This window comes from Varanus komodoensis, unplaced genomic scaffold, assembly GCF_004798865.1.
Source record: "Varanus komodoensis strain SLA01 unplaced genomic scaffold, ASM479886v1 scaffold6_4, whole genome shotgun sequence".
Taxonomy (NCBI): Eukaryota; Metazoa; Chordata; class Lepidosauria; order Squamata; family Varanidae; genus Varanus; species Varanus komodoensis.
The window spans coordinates 14421512-14444632 of record NW_025336347.1 but is presented as its reverse complement, the minus strand read 5'-3'; the positions used below and the strand labels follow the sequence as shown (position 1 = coordinate 14444632).

General features: G+C 45.8%; 1 protein-coding gene across 7 annotated transcripts in view; it reads right to left on the bottom strand.

The window, feature by feature from the left end:
- The window catches only part of CADPS (calcium dependent secretion activator), a 386101-nt gene extending 363413 nt beyond the window's left edge, over positions 1 to 22688 (bottom strand). For all 7 annotated transcript variants that reach the window (XM_044451841.1, XM_044451839.1, XM_044451840.1 and 4 more), the window contains exon 1: positions 22311 to 22688. In XM_044451841.1, coding sequence (XP_044307776.1) covers positions 22311 to 22688 — 378 coding nt within the window. The remainder of the gene's footprint in view (positions 1 to 22310) is intronic.
- Positions 22689 to 23121: the final 433 nt, after the last annotated feature.

Below are 23121 nucleotides of genomic sequence, written 5' to 3'. Positions count from 1 at the left end.
CATGCTGACTTGAACCCCGCTATGAATGCAGGATCTGCTGCAGTGACTTGCATATCCACTTATCCTGTACTAGGGGGCTTAATTCCAAGCATCTGGGGCTTCAGGTGTGGAACAGAAACTTGGATCTGTATGACCCACTATGTGTTCTCCTGATCCTTTCCTTCAGGGCTTATTTCAGTCCATTCCGGTGGACTGAACAGAAAGATCAGGGCGTGGTGATTGCATCATGGCATGATGGCACATTCCTGCAAATCACTCCTGCAAAGACCTTTGCATCCAGATGCCTATGCCAGCCATCATGCAGCCACAAACATTCCATTCCTGAGTAAGGGGTTTGAGAGCGTCTACACGTGTGCTTGAAAGAAACAGCTATGGACCCACTCCAGTCTGGATTCCCCCTCCCCACCCCATTTTGGGATGGAACCAGCCTTGGTCACCACGATAAATGAACTTCTTCAGGAAAGGGGCGGGTGAGTGTGGCCTTGTTACTGCTCAATTTTTCAGTGGCTTTTTGATCCACTGGCCATGGTGTTCTCATGGGCAGACCTCATGAGTTTAGAGTTGGAAGCACTGTTCTACCATGACTCGAATCATACTTGCAGGCTGGATCCAGAAAATAGGATTGGGTGATTGCATCCTGGGTATGTGGCACCTGAACTATTGAGTGCCTGTTCCTGCTGCCACTTAAACGTCGATATGGAGCCATTGGGTGGGCTCTGGGAAATCTGGGGCAAAATGTCATTAGTATGCTGATGACACCCAGCTCGGTTTCTCTGTGGCATCTGAATTGGGAGCGGCCGCGCACAGTCCAAACCATTGCCAGTTTGCCATTATGACTTGGAGGAAGGCTAATAAGCTGAAGCTAAATCTCAAGAAGACAGAGATCCTATGGGCGGGCAGTTCCCAAATTTGGTAATTAGGCTGTTTGCCTGTTCCGGATGTAGTTGCATTGCTTCAGAAGGGGCAGGTATGTGGTTTAGGGGGACTCCCGGATTCATTGTTCTCATAGGAGTCCCAAGTGACCTCAGTTGCCTGGGGAACCTATTGCCAACTTCAGCTGGGACAACCGGTGGTACCTAGGGATAAGCCAGCCACAATGATCCTCTCATGAGCGCCTGATGATCAGAACGCTGGCGTGCCTTCTGTGTGGGTTGCCTTTGTGTCCATTCAAAGGCTGCAGCTGGATGGCTCCCTGGGACCTCCAGCTATGCTTACATAAGATCTGTGCCAAAGAAACCACACGGGCTGCCTGTCTGCTATAGAGCCATGCTCAGAGTTAAGTTACTGCCATACAACCAGGGGCCAGGATATCTAGAGGACCAGCTTCCCTTACGGCACCCAACCAATTATTCAACTTGTTGGAAGAGGCCTTGCTGGTTATTCTGAAATTAAGGGAATGTTACCATCCAATATTTCAATGGCAGACCTTTCCAGTTGTGGGTCTCTCCCTCCAGAAAACTCTCCTCCGGGAAGATTGAGAGGCAGACAGTTTGGAAGGCAAACTCATCCCTTCATCCAGGCTTTACTCAGCCTGTAATCAAGTTAATCACAGCAGTACATTTTACTGATGCTCATACTACACTGTATTATTGTTGCAGCTGGAACTGTTTTTGTCTCAAATTTTAATATTATAATATATTATAATATTTTATAATATATATAGTATTTGTAATTGTATCTTAAATGTGATGTTAATATTTTTATGGAATCTGCATAGGGATTTATTAGATCTGCAGGTAAACAAATGCCACAATAAATAAAAAATATTGCACACAATGTATACTAATACTAATATATACAAATATTTACACTACAGAGATAATAATTGTGCTATTACACATACTTATATAAAAGAGTGACATTTTGCAGTAAATTAATATGCTATCAGGATGAATGGCTTTTATTTATAAGGCCAGGAAATATTCTTAAATAATGCCCAGAAGGTAACCACACTGAAGATTTTTAAGATGGATTTTGTTTTGTTTTATATATCCTTTGCTTGGTAAGATAAACATTAAAAAGATGATTTAATTTCCCTGTGATTCAGAGCTCTGAGAGGGACACTTAGTGCAAAATAAGAGTCCCACAAAATTAAGATTGGCACAGAAAAAGAAAGGGATGACTGGAGGGGAAGATAATCCTAAAGCTATCTGAATAATAATAATAAAAATAAGAAGAAGCCAAGATGAAATTAAAATGTCCAAATTAAACATATCTATATAGACGCATGCCTCAAAGCATTAAGCCAGAATGAAGACGGCTCCCAGATATATCATTTCTGCAACCCAGCTTCCTTCAACCTGATGCCCTACAGATTATAATGGCCTGCAACTCTCATCATTCTTAGCCATATTGGCTAGAAATTCCCAGCTTCCTGGTCATGCTGCCTGGGAAATCCTGGGAATTGTAGTACAGTACATTAGGCTGCTATAAACTTTTTTATTTGTCCTCTCCTTCCCAGTGATTTTTCTAGGTAAAGTAGGCTCATATGTTGTACTACATTGAGAAATGTGAAATCCCTGGCTGATCCAAACTTGCTTGTGTACTTTTATACTTCCTTGGTTTGCTTATTAGAGATATTTGTATATGACTTTTCAGACCATCCGCAAAGCAATGTCCAATAAATTCCAAAAAAGCCAACAGCGATGCAGCAATATTCTTTGAAAGAAGAACAGACACACTTTTAAAAGCCAACGCCTGGATGAAACAGCCTAAACTTCAAAAGGGATGGGGCTGGCCTGACCTCTGTGGAGAAAGAGTTCCCCAGTTCAGGGTTTTCATTTTAGTAATTGGGAAGGAGTTCTTGGAAGCACATGGATTGGTATGTCACAGTATGGTAAATTAAAGAGTTACCGATCCCATTGGGCTAGATAGCTGTGTCTGGGCATCACTGGAGGTGATGCACGTCTTTGGAAAGGAGAACAAATTATAATCAAGATTTTTGTTTTGGGGTCATGCCCCAGGTGGCTGAGTTTGGGGGCTGAAGAGAACTAGGTGATCAAAACTGAGGTTCTCTGCTCTGTCACAGGCAGATAATGTTGGTAAGAAAAGGGAGAACTACACAACCCAGTTCCAAGTGCTGCTATTTTGTTCTTCCTTGCTGATGGAAGAGGAGATCCCAGAATGGAGTGTGTGGGTGCACGCATGCATATTTGCATGTGTGTAACTACACACTCCTTTGCTGGCCATTTGGGGTCAGATATTGCCCACAACCTTGCTGGCCTGTCACAGAATCATTTCAAAAGAGGTTAGTCAGGATCCCTGACCCTGCTAGGTAATGTTGACTCTCTTTGATCATCAAACTCTGATTCCAGCCTTAAGCATGTGAATAGAAGTGAAATGTGAAGGCATTTTATTCCATGATTGTTTGAGACAGGCTTGGAGAGCGTGTTCATGTGTGGGAGGGAGAGAGATGGCAAGGCAGTATTTTGCCAGAGCCTCAGGATTTTTATCTTCATGCAGAAACTGCTCCACTATTCACGGGCCATGATGTTGTTCCCTGTGACAGTGTTCATAGATTCTTATTTACAGCCCTGAAATGATTCCAAATACATCCCAGAATGATAATTTCCATTTTATTGTCATTCAGAAATGTGTTAAAAGGTTTTCTACAATTATCACTTTGTTTGCGCAGCAGTGTTCTGGGCCACATTATATTCAGCCTTCCTGTCCTTTCTTTTAAGGTAGAGGTTCAAATTTCAGGAGTTCCAGGGATTATTTTTGCCGCCACATGGGTGCCACCTCCCTCACTCCACAGTATCAGGAAAACAATGGTGACTTGGGCACTTTCAGAGGGCCAAAGGGGTCAGAATCAGCTAACTTAAAAGTTAATGTTGACTTCTTTGGTGCCCCATCACTGCAATCGAACTTAAAAAGCATCTAAGTTAGTTTGCAAACAAGCTAATTTTGACCCTTTTGGTGCCCCATAGTGGGTCCAGATGCATGTTAAAAAAGGCAAATCTGGGCGGGGGCAGCAACACTGACAACAGCCAGAGGAGGGGGCAGAATGCAGCCCTCAGGCTGCCCGTCCCTGCATTAAGGTCTTCAGAAGCCTTGGTGTTTCTTATTCATTAACTTACTTCTTTTTTATACCACCCAATAGCTGAGGCTCCCTTTCATTTCTGGGACTTCTGTAGACAATAATGCCCCCTCCATAAGTCTGTCTCAGTGAATCATCTCTGAGATCTCCCTCTAATCAAAGCAGAACTGAATACTGGGCCTATGACCGTACTCTTTCGACAAGAAGCCAGAGTGATGCTGTATCATCAGTTTGACTCACTTGGGAGAGTGTATGGACCAGAGAGCATCCATCCTTACCATGTCTCAACAAAGCAAATAATTTGTACAATTCTAAATTTTCTGAAAGGGCTTTGAGCACTGTCTGGGAATTTGCACACAAGTCCTATATGACACCTGAGAAATTGTGAGAAATTCATGCGCTGTGCACACCTACCCGCCTAATCCCTTCGCTGTGCAGGTACATTTTCTTCTTGCCCCATGAAATGCTGAAAAAGCAGGTCTGAAAGCTTCAATTGATGTATACATAATTCCTAATTCAGGGTATCTGAGCCTAATGCATGCTTTTATAGTTTATATATCACTCATTTATTTTTGTGAAGCGCCTGGGTATTCAGATTTGAACACTTTTCTCTATTGACATTTCCTTTGGTAAAATATAAACCTTACTCTTTGGACTTTCCTAGTTTTAGATAACACCTCACCTGTAGCAGCCAACCTCCAAATATCAGAGCAATAAAGGCTCCTAACTGATGAGAAGAGACCTGGAAAGAGCCAAAATTGGGTGGCTACACCTTTTTCTCTGTTTTCCTTTCCACTCAGGGGATGAAGGCTTGTGAGGCCATGGCATTTCCCATGAAGGGAAGGCCTTGGGCCCATGGAAGCTTCCAGTGGTAAAGGCAGGGAGGTGGTCTTTGCTGCCCCGCCTCTGGCTACCTGTATCACTGCTCCCTCTGACCCAGGCGGCCCTGAGCAGATGTTCAAGGGCAAAGGGGGCTGCAGGGGGAGGCAGTGACAGCCACCGTCCTGCCACAGCTGAGAAGATCCAGTGGCCTCAGCTCCCTTCTCTGGATCTCAGGTTTCAGGCTTTCCTTCTTTTAACAATGCGTTCCCTTGAATGTACACAAGGCACACAAACAAAGTCTTCTCATTCAAATCTCTGTACTGATGTTCTCCAACCTGGTGCCTCCAGCTTCATGGATGGCAAGTCCCACCATTCTCAGCCAGCATGTTGGAATGTGTGGTCCAGGAGAAAGGCATCAAGTTGGAGACAGTCGCTCTATAAACTTATTAGCTTGCTTGGCTGTAGGTTCAGTGTGCCAGTGAAGAGTTTGTGCCTATCAGCATGGATATATAACAATATTATATAGGCTGCCCTTTAGAGCATAATCCTTATGAGATGGAGCACAACAAACGCCCACACACTGTATTGTAAAATATGATGAACTTTAAATACATATATTGTTTGTACAGCTCTTAAGCCGGCCTGTTTTATTCTAGTCTTGTTTGAATATTTTCCTGCTGAATTTGTCATAGAGGTGTGTCAGACTGACAGAAATATTACAGAGCACCACTCTCTAAATAAAAGTGCCTTTTCAAAGAAATTCACCTTTTCTTTTCTTTTCTTTTCTTTTCTTTTCTTTTCTTTTCTTTTCTTTTTTCTTTTCTTTACAACCTTAGCCTCCTTATCCTACTGTTACTAATTTTACTGAAAGAAATGGCTATTTATCTGGCTTCAATTTGCTCATTTTTTTCTCCTGTGAATTTTAAATTGTAAGCCTCCTGGAATACAGATCTCCCATTTTGTACCTGGCAGAGTATATCAACACTGCTATATAAACAGTAACAGTAAATTGACTCTGTGCATCTTTTCATCTGTGCTTCGAAGTGAGGGATGCTAACTTGCCTTCTTTAATTGAAACCTAAGATGTTTAGGAATCCATATTGAAATTCCACACAGACTTCTCTGCAAGAGGACAGATATTTACTCCCTGCTGGCCCACTGATATTGGAATGATCTTCCCACTGAGACCCATCTAGTACCAACACTCAATCTTTCCATGCCAGGTTAAGGCCTTCCCCTACTCTCAGCATTCAGCAGCAGACATTATATGTTTGACACATAATGGTATTTCTTACTGTTGACTCTTAAAATTGGTTTATATTTATATATGTGTGTGTGAATAGTTTTCATATTATGTTACAATATTCTATTTCCATGGTTTTTAATCTTTAAAAACCCAGAGAATTGGCGGTATAGAAATCTAACAGCTGAAATGAAATAATTATTTCTGAAGGGCTTTCAGAACTGAAGCACTAATAAAATACCCAACATTAAATAAATACTTCACACAAGTCCTGCCTGCAGGCCTTTCAGCTTCTGGAAGGCAAAGAGTCCTGCCATAAGCCGTCACAGAGCATCATTGACCCTGTAGCCCGTGCAAACTGCTTTGGCCGAATTCTCACATTCAAGGCAATAAAGACCAGATGGTGAAAAAGGTAAAACGTATCACTCCAAAGAGCAGGTTCCTCAGCATTTAAAAATCTATGCTCCTCCCTTTGTCTCATCACAGGTGGCAGTAAATGTTGTTTCTGCTCATATAGTTTCATTGTTCCCCTTTTCTCATGAACTAAGCATTTTTTTTTTACTCAATACGTTGATATTGCAGGTGGTGGGAACTTCTGTGGCAGTTTTTCTTAAGGGATGCTGCTGAAACACAAGATTGGGAAGCCAATGCTGAAGTCAGTTCTGGTCCAGCCTTCCGCCACTGATGACTTGGAGATAATGCCTGGCAGTTTCCAACAAGACTGACACATAAAAAATGGACACTCCCACCTGAAATCAGAAAGCGGGGGGGGGGATCTTTTGTGACACTCACTGTTTTCTTTATAGGCCTGTCCCATGATGTCAAGACATTTACTAATATACCAAGTTATGTTGATGTCAAAGATGCACGAAATAGAGCATCCTTTAGGGCCACAACAGCAAAGAGATGTGGCTGTGTTGTTTATGTTTCAGAAACACACAGCACAGCTGCACCAAACAAAATTTGTGATGATACAGAGGGCCAAACAGTAATTGCTCTAAATCTGTATCTAGCAGTATCTATCCATTCTGACTGGCTGAAATGCTTTTCCTAAAGTTTAATCACAAACAGTTCAGTGACAGCAATCCCCTTACATAAAGTATGTGCTACCATCCTTACAGAACTCTACCACTTCAGACTGGAGGATGGCAGGTTTTCTGGGGCCAGAGGATTATTTGAAACTCATTTTCTTGACATAAACTTGAGCTAATGGTTCTATAGACCTGTCTTTTAGACCAATGATCTAGCTCCTGAAATCTGGCAAACAGGGCCTGATTTCGGGAGTTAGCAGAGCTCCAGTTCACATTGGATCTATCCATTCTTGCTGCCTAATTCAGAGCCAAATTATTTGGCTTGAGTCCTTATTTAATTAACGACAGACTGGATGTTTTCTCTCCATCATACTGATGTGCATGATGAACTATAAGCTGGGCTGCAAAATGCACCAGGGTTTGTTGGCAGTGCAGAGTTAATTTGTACCTGCAGAAGCTGGACTGGGCAGGGGACCTGATGCACAGATGGCTTTGCAATTGGTATAATGGGGACTACTTCTTCAACACAGAGGGGTTGGTTCACTAAGTACACATTATGTGCTTGTCACTTTGAATCACAGACATCCAAATGGGAAATGTCTGATGTTTTCCCATCCCATGACATTACAGAGGCGTTTTATGGCCTCACTGTCTTGGACAAGGGCACAGATGGAGTAAAGCAGATCTCTTGACAAAGGAAGAGAAGGGTGAGTAGATAAGATCTGAAAAGTAAGTAATTCCCAATAACAACTCAATAGGACACCATGCTGTCCATTTTTTTGCAGTGAGAAGCCATCAGATATCATGATCCCAGCCTTGAGTAGCACCTGAGGCTCAGACAAAATGGAGGAGGCTCCAGTTGCATCTCCCCTCAGGTGGACCCCAGAGCCTAACCATAGTGCACTTGGTAGCGGCTCCAATGTCAATGGTGGAGTACACCACTCCGAGTTTTAGAGTGAACTTTAAAAGAACTATCCATGGTTCTGAACCCTAGCCCCCCACCAAACAGCTTACATATCATAGAAAGCACCTTAAAAGTTCAGACTGAAACCTAGGGTGGATACACTGCCTCACTGACAACAGAGCCACCTGCCTCCATTGCCTGGGAGCCAGCAGCCCCTGGGACCAGATCCTCCCTCAAATGGGATTTCTGGAGACACAGCTCCTCCTAAGCCCATTGCCTCCAGTGGCCTGAGATTTACCACACCAGGTACCTTCCCTTCCCCAGTGGCTGCCCTCCAGTGCAAAGGCACACTTACTGGGAAACATGGGGTCCTTGGGCCCAGGCCCAAAGGCTGTCTCCTCGAAGGATCTCTGCTCCCCAAAGCGGGTGGAGCCGGCAAAAGGCAGTCAGAGACTGGAGAGATGCATAACCTCAACAGGATGTCCTTGTTTGCTTTTAGTGATCTATGTCTGGGGTCTTGCAAGTCTTGTGGCTAATCCTAGTCATTCCTCTGTGTCTCTGTATTCTCTTGGGGTGATGGAGGGAATGGAGAGCATAGATGGAGTCAAGGAAACATTAATCACTGGAAGGGGTTAAGGTCATCTGCTAAATGTGCCTCTGCCATGCAGCCTGCGGTCAGGCAGGTTCACTACTTAGAGCTAAGCCTGGATGTCCAAGTACCAGCCTTATATGATAGACCCCCTGGGGCTTGGAAAAGCCTGGTTTTCTTCTGACATTGCAAACACACACCCCTCACTGACTTTACTGTCTGTCTAGCCTCCATGACCGATGGAGGCTCCACACAGTTGCTGGAAATTTAACAGGTTTATTAGCAAGTTTTATACAATCCTCTTAAGCCAGGCCTACAACAGGAAGTCATTCAGCCCAGAGAATACGTTCAGCAGGAATTGAATGGCAAGAAAGGCATTCAAGAGGACACCTTACTGGACTCTAACTCCAAGCCACAATGCATGGCTAGAGGGCTGCATTCAAATCCCTAAGTCACACCTTGCACAAGTCCCTTTTTCTTTCATTACATCCAGCTAATCAGCATCACATGTTCGATCTGCCCATAAGTACCAGATTTTTATGCATCCCAAATATATGCCTTGTAGGCTCACTTTTCTGCTTAAATATAGTTTGCACTATCTAGTTTCCCTCAACCTCAGTCCCTGTTCCACAATCTGGTGCCCTCCTGATGGGTTTTCAGTGCCCATCAGCCCTAGCCAGCATGGCCAATGGTCAGAAATGCCGGGAGGTGTACTCCAAAACATCTGGAGGGCACGAGGCTGGGGAAGGCCGCTGACGCACGCCACGGCAAAGGCACTCCAGATCAGCCACTTTGCGGAAGTTTTAGTGATCGCCATGAATCAAAGGGGGAGCAAAAGAGACCACCGCAGTGTCAGGTAGATAAAAGTCAAGCATGCACGTAGTTTAGCAATTGAAATTACCTATGCAAAGAAGCCCTGCTTCGGGGAAGATGTCTAGACCATGTAGAACATGGCTCTAAATAATACTCTAGCATACAGAATTCTGCTCTGCACACAAAAAAGCACAACCCAAAGTTTTCTATGCATTGCAGCCATTTCCATACTAGTCTTTCTTGGTTGATAATTCACTTTAAAGCATTAACTGTTGGGGTACTAGGAACAGTCTTTACTTGTAAACACCACACCCTACATCTTAAAATAAGAACTTGAGTTAAAAGGCATTTGTTTTCTTTCTCCTGATTAAATAAGTTACAGAGCATATAAGTAGACAGTGAACAGCAAACATTTAAATTCATGCAACTTAAGCTGAGGCACAGTTGCAACAAAACGAATTGCAGGAATATTTTAACAGGAAGGATTACTGTTCGGTATATTCCAGGTATTCATCTCTTTCTCCAAATATCATTTCAGACACAGCATGTCTCCACTAAACATGAGAGAATTCCAACAAAATTGGTTCTTTATTAATGTAACTATAAAGGCTGCTTAAAATTGATCATGAGAGATTTTGCGCATACAGTTTTAATCTAATTTTAACGTATTTTAAAAGAAATTTCTGTCCAAGAGTTTTCCTATCAACTTAAGCCAAGAAAAGAAAATAATACTCTCTACAGAGCATTCATGAGGTGGTATTTGTTGTTATTGCTTCTGCTGCTACTTCCAATCTTTTCTTTCATGGCAACTTTTCAGAGCAGAACACTCGTTTTACAAATAAAACTACATTGCAATTCTTTTCTTGCTGAGTGGAGCCTACCGTCTTGGTATTGCGTTGGCAGATCCCACTTCCTGGTGTCACTGCTTAAGTTCCTTCCCTTCAGCAATCTGTGTTCTTTCTTTAGTTCTTAATTTATTCATCCATTTTGTTTGGATGATGAACTAAATCCATTTTATGAAGAAGGCTGGCACCACCTTTATATTGTAAAGACAATGACTTTCCTTTACTATATGAATAAAGTCAAGTATTCTTTTGATGTGCATGTCTCTTGGAGGCTTTTCTTTTACAAAATAATCTTATGGCTGTGTTAGATCCATGAGTGATGACCTTATTCTACACACATTTTGATTGATATGGCATCTGGAGCTGTAGTCTTATAGGGACAAAAGTGCCTGAAAGCCTTTTCTGTAGTACTGCAGTGGCATGGGAAAGGCTTTGCTACACACCCTTAGACTAGCACTGCCTAGGGGATACCTTCCCAAAACCTATTTTAATGGCTTTTGTTGTGCTGAATAAGTTTCCCAGACATTCCTTCCTCTAGCCTGCTTCCCATGTAGAATTAATTTAGATAAGCTTACCAAAGGTTACATTGCAATAAGCTGGCTTGGATTCTAGAACAGCATAAGGCAGTTCAGAGGAGGGAAGTTTCCCATTTGTGCCCCCTCCAGGCACCCCTCTGGCACTGCTCAGGAAGACCCTTAACCTCATTGGAAGAATGTGCATCCCCAGAATGTGACCACATTTGATCCTGTGGCTATAAGAAACCTCTCGACCAGTTTTATCCAAAGATCCCAGAACAAATGAAGCAGAGGCTATATCCAATATTACGTTAGGTCCCATTCATTTCAGTCGGTCTACTCCAGGTGGGACTGATAGAGAATACAAGTTAGTAGATTTAATTCTGGGATTATTTCAACGCATCAGACTTGATGGGTTGCCTTGCCGCTGTCCAGTGCTTTGCTTCCAGTAGTGGGCACACGGCCATAGCCAAGTCATGGCAGGACCCATGGTCTGGCTCTCTTTGGTCTGCTCCCTCAATAGCTACCTAAAGCAGTTAGAAGAATGATAAGTAAGGCCATAAACAAGAGCAAGAAAGTTGTGCCCTCCAGAAGTTTTTGCCCGCAACCCCATCATCCTTCATCACTGGCAGTGTTGGCTAGGGCTGGGAGGAACTGTGTGGGAGCTGATAGGAGCTGGAGGGCCACAAGTTGCCCACCCATGATCTAAAATCACCCTTCGCTTATGTGTCTTTTCTACAGCGATTAATACTTGGAAGAAGGAAAGTAGCTCAATGCGTAGTTAATGCGAAAGGGGCATTTTTCCATAAGTCTGAAGCACAGTCGCACAGGAACTGCTGATCCATTGCTAGATATGTTTGCTATAGATGAGGTCTTGAATACTCTACCAAAGGACAAAAACTGCCAGACAGAAAAGGATGACCACTGGGTCAGTGCAAGCTCATTGCACCCACCACGCTGGAAACAACACCCCAACCGCAACCACGCAGCTGCACCCAACCAGGCTTTGAGAGGTTGTGCAAAACCACAGAGACAAATGCTCTGGAGCAGAGCAGCTGGTCCACTGGGGTTTCACCTTTCCCAGAACACCATTTCTCTCCTTGACTCCTTCTGATCTCTTCTAAATAAACCTTGCACTGCAGCACTTTTTGAGAGTGTACCTGGAGATGCAGCCGTAGTACTTCAAAATCATGGGCTGATTGGCCCAAAAGGCCAACTAATCTAATGCCTTGCCAAAACACTGAACCAGGCACTCACTGTCACTGTCATGGATAGCCCCACACAGTTCAGACCACACTCTGCTGCTTAGGGGTAACAGGATCGGTGCAGGGCAAAAAGCTCTAAGTGATTCTATCAAACCAGCGAGATACAGGTGACAGGGAAAGGCTCTCTCTCCCTCCCTCCCTCCCTCCCTCCCTCTCTCTCTCTCTCTCTCTCTCTCACACACACACACACACACACACACACACACTACCTTCAGGCAATATGAAAATAGACAAAAATCATTCTTCACCCAAAAACATTGTGATCAGGCAGAACTTCGATGAGAGCACAAACCATTCTCTGGATCTTCCAACAGCTTTGAAAGGAGGTGCTTAATGAAGGACTACAGCATTAACTATCAAGGACAAGGCAAGCTTGCGGCACTGAACGGCTGCCCCCTAGACTGACATCAGCCAGTCCTTAAATCGCATATTGCCCTGCCCTGAGAGTGAATCCTGGCAAAGGGGCTGCAGCGACGGCCAAGAGGCACCCCACACTGCGTGCCCACATTGCAGTTGTTGTTGTTGTTGTTGTTGTTGTTGTTGTTATTATTACATTTCTATGCCGCCCCTTGCCGAAGCCTCGGGGTGGCTTACAACACAATAAAATACATTGAAATACAATAGAACATAACATTGAAATACAATAGAACATAGTTCCTCTCTCTGACCTCCTTGGTCCCTTTTGTCCTGTTTCTTGTCTGTATTAGACTGAGGCCAAGGGCTCATTTTTTCCATCAGTTACATAATTTATTTTAACCACCATGGTGGTGGCAGTGGCAGTGGCGGTATGATCACCACAAAAATCATGTGGATGACAAAGACGTTTGGTTTTGGGTTGCAATGGCAGGCTGTAATCCTCCTCCAGCATTTTACTTGGACTGATGCAGGCAAGAGAGCCCCCTCTTAAGTGCCCCCATCTGCAACTAGTCTCACACATTCCCTGCTTTTGGGGGGGTTATCTTTCCATTTTGTCTCAGAAAAATGTTCTGCACATCTCCAAATGATGCAGACTCTTTACAAAAACATAAGCAGGTCCATTAAAGAAATCGCTTTCCCCGTGTTTTTCTTTTAAAGTACAGATGGTAGCATTACCAAGCCAGTACAGGGTGCAGTCTCAGAAATTGTCACAGCCATTCCAGCTTCCATCTATTCACCATTTATCAAAAGTGCATATCATTGTATTATAGTGCTGCCTGTATTTTATGCTTGATAAAGGAAAAGCAATGGATGCTGTGGGATCAAAGATAGATGTGTCCATGGTATTATAATGTCCTTGCACACTAGAACATGGTAATTGCTTTGCAGAATTACATCAAGGACCATCTAATCCAGGGGAGGCCCCAGTCCTGGCTGCCATCTTCAAACATGGTGCCTAGGGATAATTTGCTCTTTTCACAGCCTAATGAGGCTCCCAACAGCACACCAGACAGATATGGTTTAAGGCATGTGGAGCCCAATTTTGTTGGTGCTTTCTATTACTTTTTTACACCTGAGCAGGAAGCAAAAGATGGAGGAAAAGGCCCTAAAACTCCCTTCCCATGTGCAAGGCAGCTCCTATCCAGATGGGGGTCATCCGCACTTACCCAAGAGAAAAAAAAAACAGGTTAACAGCATGCTACACAATTGACAAACCATGTAGTTTTGGCTCCCAGTCCCAACGTGTAGCATATAGCTTGAGTTTACATCAAATCTTTGCATTCTGTTCCCCACTTGCATCATCTGGAGGGATCCTGTTGGAGCTCTAACAATCTTCTCTGAATGTTACTTTCCCAGATAATAGCACGTCACCTGCAAAGTTGCCTATTGCCTCCCCACTCGCTTCAGAATAAGTGAAATAGTGCCAGTCCTGATACAGAGCCAAGCCAGGAGAGCACCTGGCCTTTGAGCGGTGGTTTCACTAGCCAGCATGGCTGAGTCTGATGTGGACCCTGCAGAATCATCAGATAAAGCCCACCAATGCTCCTCTCAGGACAGTGAAGATTTGTCAGGCTGGCACTCTGCAAAATCCTTTACTAGGTAAGGTTTCACTATCTATGTTCCTAATAGCATGGGCCCCGATCCTGGCCCTGAATCTATTTCCCAAAGGCCTAAGTCCTCTTAGGCCTTTGCCCTCCCGCCCGCAGAGGCCCTCCTCCAGGAATCCTCCGTGAAGGACATTAGGAGGGTAAGTACTCGGAGGAGGGCTTTCTCTGCGGTGGCACCCCACCTATGGAATGCGCTCCCCAGAGAGGTCCGCCTGGCACCGTCATTATTTGTTTTTTGGTGCCAGGCTAAGACCTTTTTATTTCAATGATATTTTAATAACTTTTAACATTAGCTTATAGGTTTTAATCTGCAGCCAGTGTGGATCTGGATTTTATTTGTATTATGTTTTATTTTATTTTATGTAAGCCATCCTGAGGCTATGAGATGGGACAGCATGCAAATACTCTAAATAAATTAATAAAATAAATAAGTGTCCATTGATGCCAGCATAAGATTTCTTTCTCTCCATCACTGCCATGCAGGGGCAATTTTCAATAGGTAGCCGGGGAGGGGAGGGCTAACACCCCCCCACATTCTGCAATCCTTCCTTCCCCATGGCAGCTAGGGCAAATGGCAGCATTTTCTTCTCAGCTTAATTGCATGGGATGGGGGCAATTTTCTCCCAAGAGCAAAAGAGAAAGAAGGGGGCAAGGTGAGGGGGAGAGACTGCCAATAAATTGCAGTGGAAGGAGAACTACTGATTTGAATGATCTGGAACAAGATGAACGTTCCTTGATGCATTTATTTTATTGGGGATGATTTGGATGAGAAATTAATTGGCTGGCTTTGCCTTCTGGAAAATTAAATAAATGCTAGCAATTATTGCTAAACTTATATAGTATGTATGTACACACATACATACGCAAACTGTGCACAGATTTGTGTGGGCTTCTTTAACTGCTTAGCAATGCCCCAAGGGAAAAGAGTTGTTTTTGTATTTCTCTTCCTATTCCCCTAAACTACTTCAGTAGAATTGTCAAAGCCCTCGACACATGCGATGAAGCAAGCCCTTCTTTCATTGCTCTTTCACTATACCTCATCATCCCGTCTAGAAGGTGGCAGCTGATGCAAGTGCCTTGCCATCTTTGTCTGCCCCAGAAATACAAGAAGCCGAGTCTGCCCCACTCCAACCCAGTTCCTGATCAAGAGGGTAAACAGAGGGGAGTGTAGATGCCTTGTCTGTCTGTCTGTCTGTCTGTCTGTCTGTGTTCCCCCCCCAAAAAAAAAAAAGAGAAGAGGGGGCTGCCTGTCCCTTTTGTGGAGACTTGGGAATCTCAGTGGTGCAGGAGTACAAGATGTGTGTAATGAAAAATAAAAAAGGAAAAAGCAAAGCCAAAATTTTCTGTCTCATAATGCTGAAGTCTCTGTCAGCAGTTCCAAAAAGATCTGGAACAAATGAATCATTTCAATGTAGGAAAGCAAATACATTTCCCCCTTAAAATCAATCTGTCTTGAAGGTGCATGTGCTCTCCTTACAACCACTCTGAAAATATCTTGAAAATACAGTTCAAATTGTCCAGAAAGAGACTTATTGGTGCCAAAAAATAGAGATATAACAGAGCATACAAGGATAATGCAGGAGTCTGACTGAATTCACTTCTTAGTCTGTTGGTAATAAAAATGTCCAGTCATGAAACAGAAATGAACACATACACAATCATTTTGCTACAATTAGCTGCAACAGGCATAAGTTAGCCTGAGGCTGCAATCTTAGATAAGACAATGCTTGTCTATGAAGCCAAAAGGGAATTTTGACCATGTACAAGCAAGTAACGGAATCATTTCATGCAATCTCCATGAAAGTGCTAATTTCAGAATATGAATGAGAATCTGCCCTTTAGACACAGCTGGAGACTCAAGGGGAGACCACAGATGTCTTCCCCGCCTCAAAACGATTTGTGGAATATCAGTGAATGATATTTTTCTCCTTACCTAAACACAGGACTGACCGAATTTTGATTCCCCTGAGAGAAACAAAGAAAAGAAAGGTAAATATACTTCCATCTATTGCAGTATACAAATGCCAGAATTATGGGATCTACTTTGTTTCTTGCTAGGAATCTGGGGTTGGCCAGTCACAGCTGGCGACCACCAGTGGTTTGTGGATGGACAAGCATGCACTGTGAGTTAAGGAACAGGGACCACTGAGCATGCACTGAGTTAAGGAACAGGGACCACTGAGCATATGCAGGTTTTCTTCAGGCTCTCTTTGTTTCAACAACCTAATTTGGGGCTGATGGTGGGGAAATTCTGCTTTAGCTATTAACTAATTAGGAGTTTGAAATCCTTGTTGATCTAGATCCTGATCCATCTTCTGAGATTAGAGTCACCCCCCCTTGAAGTTGAGGGACTCCTCAGGGCATTGGACATTACAAAGGCGCCAGGCCCTGATGGGTTATACCCGAGAGTACTTAGAGAGTTGGCAGGGGTTCTCTCACGCCCGCTGGCCTCCATTTTTGAGACCTCGTGAAGAACGGGTGAAGTTCCAGAGGAATGGAGGTTGGCATCAGCGGTCCCAATTTTCAAAAAGGGTAGTAGAAAGGACATGGGGAATTATAGACCGGTTAGCCTTACGTCCATTGTAGGAAAAACAATGGAAAGGCTCATAATAGAGAGAGATCTAGTGATGCTAGATAGGGAAGGGAGGCTGGCAGCCACACAACATGGCTTCCGCAAAAACAGGTCCTGCCAGACAAACCTTGTGGACAAGACTATAGACTTGTCTATGACAAGGTTTTGCGATGGCTAGATGGAGGGGATGCAGTGGATGTGGTATACCTGGATTTCAGCAAAGCCTTTGACAAAGTGCCCCATGATATCCTGGTGGAGCAACTGAGGAGTTTTGGGATACACCAAAGCACTGTCTGGTGGATTAAGGCATGGTTGACTGACCGAAAGCAGAAGGTAACCATTAGTGGGGAATCATCGGGATGGCGGCCAGTAACAAGCGGGGTCCCCCAGGGCTCTGTCCTGGGGACGATCCTGTTTAATCTTTTCATTAACAACATGGAAGAAGGGGTGAACAGTCTGCTGTTCAAATTCGCAGACGACACTAAAACTGGAGCAGTGGCCACAACTGAGGAGCAGGTACTCCAGATCCAAAAGGATCTGGACAGACTATGGAAGTGGGCAGGAGACAACAGGATGGCGTTCAATGTGGATAAGTGCAAGGTCTTGCACTTGGGGCATAGGAATGGGTGTCATAAGTACAGGTTAGGGGACAAGTGGCTGGAGAGCGGCACTTGTGAAAGGGACCTCGGGGTGCTGGTCAGCTGCAGGCTAAACATGAGTCAGCAGTGGGATGCGGTGGTCAAGAGGGCGAACGCCACCCTTGGTTGCATAGCCAGAAGTGTGGCTTCTAGATCAAGGGAGGTATTACTACCACTCTATATGACTCTGGTGTGCCCACAACTGGAGTATTGTGTTCAGTTTTGGGCCCCTCATTAAAGAAAGGATATAGCCAGGTTGGAGTCAGTGCAGCGTAGGGCCACAAGGTTGGTGGCCGGTTTGCAGGGGATGGGGTATGAGGCGAGGCTGAGGGAATTGGGTCTCTTCAGCCTGGAGAAGAGGAGACTCAGAGGGGATCTGTTGGCGACATACAGGATTGTGAGGGGAAGTCACACACAGGTGGGTAGAGACCTGTTCTCCCCTGCAGAGGAAGGCAGGATGCGCTCCAGCAGAGCAAAGCTCAGGGAACCAAGATTCAATTTGGATGCCAGGAAGTGCTTCCTGACAGTTAGGACCCCGAGGGTATGGAATGGGCTTCCACGGGAGATGGTTGAGGCCCCATCGGTGAGGGTGTTCAAAGATTGGCTGGATATCCACATGGTGGGCATGTCATGAGTGGAGCCAGCTGGAGCCGGGGGTCAGACTAGATGGCCCGGGAGGCCCCTTCTGACTCGCTCTCATTCTATGTTTCTATGTTTTACTGCTATCCCAGTGGATACACTTTCTTTGGGTTCTTTTAATTCGAAAAGTGGTTCTGCTTAACACTTTGCCATTTGCCTTTGTTTTAGCCAGTTGTGTCACATTTACTGCTTAGCTCCTGAAGGGTGGGGAGCACAGCAGGTTGCATGCGTCTTTCACAAAGATTCACGTCCCAGAGTCAGTTTCTACAATTACCATGTAAAAGGATCCCACATATGACAGCTGGAAAAGACTCTCACCAGAAACCCTGATCTGCCAGCTAGGGCAGAGCATACTGGAGTACGTAGACCAGCTGCCTGAGCTGCTTCAGGGTTGTGCCACATGGGTCATATGGGAGTCCACTGCCTTTTTTCCTAATCCAGTTTCTTGTTTTCTTCTTTAGGAATACTAATTCTCATTTCAATACAGCCTGACTGATTTTTGCAGAACAATTTTTCCCACTGGTCTGCACATTTATGATCTTTCCCACTCATTCTTGAAACAAGCTGGTACATTCCCATTTTACAGATGGCAAGCCAAGGCGATTGGCAACCCAAGCCAGCCATGAATCACGGCAGAGCAAGTATCTGAGTGTACCTATTCCATATCAGACCTCTGTAATCTGCATTGTCCTTTCTGTCCACCATCAGATAAAATTATCATTGCAAAAAGTATTAAACATTTCATTGGCAGCGTTTCCTTTCTTGTGTAACATGGTGAATTTATAGAACATTGGGGAAAACAACAGCAAATGAATAAGTGTCAGCAAGATGCAATGTGTTTGAAAAAAATAATATTAAAATAAGATATGTACTATTATCAGTTTATCCCTCCTAATTAGTAAAAATGCATGCATATTTGACTTGCTATCAACTACAATCTCTCCTGCCAATGCTTTCTACAAACAGCCTTGACCTGATATTCTTTTCTAACTCTTTATGCTTAGATGGGCTAATAATAGCAGTCTGGTGTGTAAGAACTGAATGAATGTCATTCCTATCAATATGTCCTAGAGACTTATTCTGTTCAGAAAGGACATTGGCAGCAGTGGAAACATCCAGAGTCCCTGAAGCTTTATTTCCAAGGATCTGTGGATGTAAATGTGTTTTGCATTTTCCCTTGCCTATTTTTAAAGACAACAGTAGACTATTAAAAAAGCATTATATAGCTTCAGAATGGACAATAGGAAGGGAGGCTGATGCTTCTGATGCTTCTGAGTTGCCTGGCATCCCTGACAAAACATAGATACTCAAACTAATTTGCTGTGATAGACTACACTACTGTATATAGTCATGATGCCTTTATAAATCAAATGTCAATAGAGACCCAGTGTGACACAATGGTTAGAGCGTGTTGGACTGGGACTTGGGAGATGTGAGTTCTAGTCCTCAGTAGTCCTGAAGCTCCCTGGCTGATTTGGAGCTAGTCTCTGATGCTCAGCCTGATCTACCTCACAGGGTTGCTGTTGTGACAATAAAATGGCCAGGAAGAGGATTATGCAAGTCACTTTGTGCAGGAAAAAAGGCAGGTACAAATATAAGGAACGAATCCATCAAACAATAGTAGTTCTTTTGACTGGCTGCCAAACAGTGCTGCCTGTTTTGAAGTCCGTGTGAGTCCCCTCACGCCCACCTTATTCCTGTTTTCTTTGTTTGATACAAGACTTTCCCTCTAGTCTTTGGCAAATACATCCTGTAGGTCAAGTCTGCGCTTTGCCTGGAGAGGAACATTTCTTCATGCTGTAATAGAAAGCTACGGCTGATTCAGAAATATAAAACCATCTGGTTGAAAACATGTTCTCCTGGTGAAGCCTTGGCAACATTGATTTTACTTTACCATCCTAGGGTTCTTATCCCACAAGCATGTTGATGAATCCCTACTGAACCTACTTCAACTCAGTACCCTTCAGGGGTTTTCGACTTCACCTCCCAGCTTTTTTGTCCATTGATGGTGATGGGAGTTGAAGTCTAAAACATTGAGAAGGCCCCAGACTGGGAAAACTGCCCTACTGATTCCAGAGGAAACATTCCAGAGCAGAAATTTTCAGGTGTATGACCTTCATTTGCATATCAGCATTTGTAACAGTAGGCAGGAGAATCTGCAACCGTTCTTAAACACAGAAATCTGTTCGCCTCTCCCTCAGAATTATGGGAATGCAAGCTTAGCAATTCAAAACTGAAATCTACTGTACTGTAAACAATCCAAACTTCGGTTTAATTGTACGATGCACCACTCTACTCTGGAAGAAGACTTTATAGCATAGCCCACGGCTACTAAACTAGTGGGAGTTTTGCCATTGACTTCCACAAGACGCAGATCCAGTCTTTAAGCTGCAGTCTCACAATGATTCCAAGACATCCCATTCAACTTATTTGCAAATAAACATTTTTAAGATTTGGATGTTCAATTGAACTGAACTCAGAGATCTCCTGTAGCTAAAATCCCTGCTTTCCTGAGAGCTCATTGGATGACCTTGGGGAAATTGTTTACTGCCTCTAAGACTTAGTTTCTCAACTGTAAAGCTTGGTTCTGCTTCACAGGGTTGTTTGCCAGGGCAGATGGATAGCAGTGCTAATGCACTCCACATATTAAACCTGCTAAATGATAAGTAGAAAATATATTGACTAGGTGATAAAGGATAAGAGTTATTGGATTTATGACAGATCTTTTAAAATGTAATTTGTTCAGATGGCTGGGGTGGAAGCAAAATATTAGGCACACGAGCAGTGCCTTCTCAGCAACCTTGGCTGCTTTCTTATTTCTTATTTTTTAAAATTTGGATGTTCAGCAGGACAAACAAACATTGACACCAAACATGGGTTCTGCAGGCACCACCGACCTGTCCCCAAAGAACTGGGCAGAGCCCATCTGGGGTGCTGTTCCCAGTGTGTCACGAGAGAAAGAAATAGGGGCAACAGCGAGAGAAGGAAAGTGAGTTGAACTTAGCATGCAGCTTGTTGTACTAGTGCTAGAGATCAAATGCTGCACTGAGAGGGCTTGCGGCCGGGGCTCCTCCGGCAGGGACACCGAGGCTTTGATGCAATAATTGGTTCTCACAGCGGGCGTGAGCACGGCAGGCAACTGGGCCAGCATAACCTTTGCTCGGAGCTCCCGGAGAGACAGCAGCTCGGCGGCTCCACTCAGGCAGCCACAACACCAGTCACCTTGGAAGTGAGGGACTCAAAGGGAAGGCAGGGTGGGGGGTGAAGGAGCCCTTCGGGACGACTCTTGTTCTCGGCTCGTGACACGCCGACTTTGTTTCAAGATGCCAGCCCCCTCTGGCCTTCACTGCAGTTACATAAGGCAGGGGGGAAAGCAGCCAAGAGAGGATATTATGGATCATCACCTGACTAGAGAAAGGGACTGTTGCCCATCTGACAACATTATCCCTGGCCAGGCGACCGTGCAGCAGGAGGGATGCGGATCCGCCTGGCTTCTCACTGGCCTCCTCCTTAAATGTTGGGAATTCCTGCCAGGTTCCTCATATTCTGCCCTGAGCAGCCCCACTGTCCTCGCCCGTGAGCCTGGGCTGAGGCGAGGCCTCTTGGGGAGCCCCTTGCCTCTCCCTCACGCCCTTCCCACTGCCCCTGCTGCAGATTCCTGCTGCAGGCAACTCGCGGACCACACTCGGCCGGCCGCTCCTGTCTTTGTAGTGTCATTGGCAGGCAGCTGGACTCGGACCAAAGAGGTTCAGGCTCAAAACCTCACTTGGCCACAGGGCCACAGAGCGGGGCAGCCTCTCAGGCAGCCCATGGCTGGCGAGTAAACCTACAAAGAAGACCACCCTACGCCCGGGCGTGTGTGTGAGAAGCTCTCCCTGAGGTGCTGAAGTAACTTGGCCAGCTTCGGCTCCCCTGCACCCCATCAGGCTGCCCGATGCCTTGGGCCAGCCCTGCTCAGCCCTCTCTGCCCTCCTCCCCGACAGAGTTCACCCTTGCTGGGCTTCAGGGACTAATAACAACCTCCCCCGAGGGTTTGCTGCCAGGAGGGACGATGATATCATTGCCGCACGTGCACTTTCCAGAAGGGGTGCCTGGCAGTGGCGCTCGGGAGGACGAACTTGCCTGGGGAGGGGCCCTGCCTGGCCCTGCCGGCCGGAGAGCTCCGCGGTCCTGGGGCCAGCCTACGCCAAACTTTCGGCGGCAAGAGAGCACCTGCACCTGGAGGGCACACTCGGCACCTTCTCGCTTCCTTCTTGCTGGCTATATTACCGAGACCGTGCCCACTATCATCCTGCCGCCACTGCTGCTGCTGCTGCTCTTTGCAGCAGGTCTGGCTCACGCTATTGTTCTCCACCCCAGCCCGGCCGTTACCTTCTGCTGCCTCCTGGCCATGTCCGTGGGCTGCTTGGCATTGAAGGGGTAGGCGATGCACCTCATGACGAAGACGTAGAGCTGCAGCTTCTTCTTCCTTTCCTCTTCCTCCTTCTGCAGCCTCTCCAGCTCTTCCTTCTCCTTCTCGCTCACCACCGACGGGCTGGGGCTGGAAGGCCGGACGCTGCTGGCGCTCCGGCTGCTGGGCTGCAGCCCTCCGCCACTCGCCCCGCCGCTGCCTCCCCCGCCGCCCGAGCTCTCGCTGGTCCGGCTGGGAGAGAGCCGCGCTCCCGAGGCCGCCGGGGCCAGCACTTCCTTGCTGCTCTCCTCTTCCACGATCTCATCGGACTCTTCCTCGCTGGACGACGGGTCCAACATGTTGCCGGCGAAGCCTCCTTCGCGGGCAGCGCCAAGGGGCACGCGGCAGAAGGATCACCGGCAGGCGGGCGGCCGGGCAGGGAGGCAGCGGCGGCACAAAGCCTCGCTGTACTTCCAAGATGCCCTCCTCCTCCTCTCCTCTCCTCCTCCTCCTGCCCTCACAAGCACATCCGCCTCGTCTGCCGAAAGGTGCCCGACAGACCCACCGAGCGACCGGGCGAGCCTCCGCCGCTTCCACAACTGGAGCTGAACGAGCGCTTCCGAACCAGCCAGCCGGACCCGGGGAGGAGACGAGCAGGAGCGAGGCTGCCCGACAATAAGGCAAGCTGTCGATGCCGCGGAGAAGCCGAGCAGGCGCCGCCGCCGCCGCCGCCGCCGCCGCCGCCTTCCCAATCGGAGCGAGAGCGCCCGAGCGCTTACGTGGGTTGCTGCC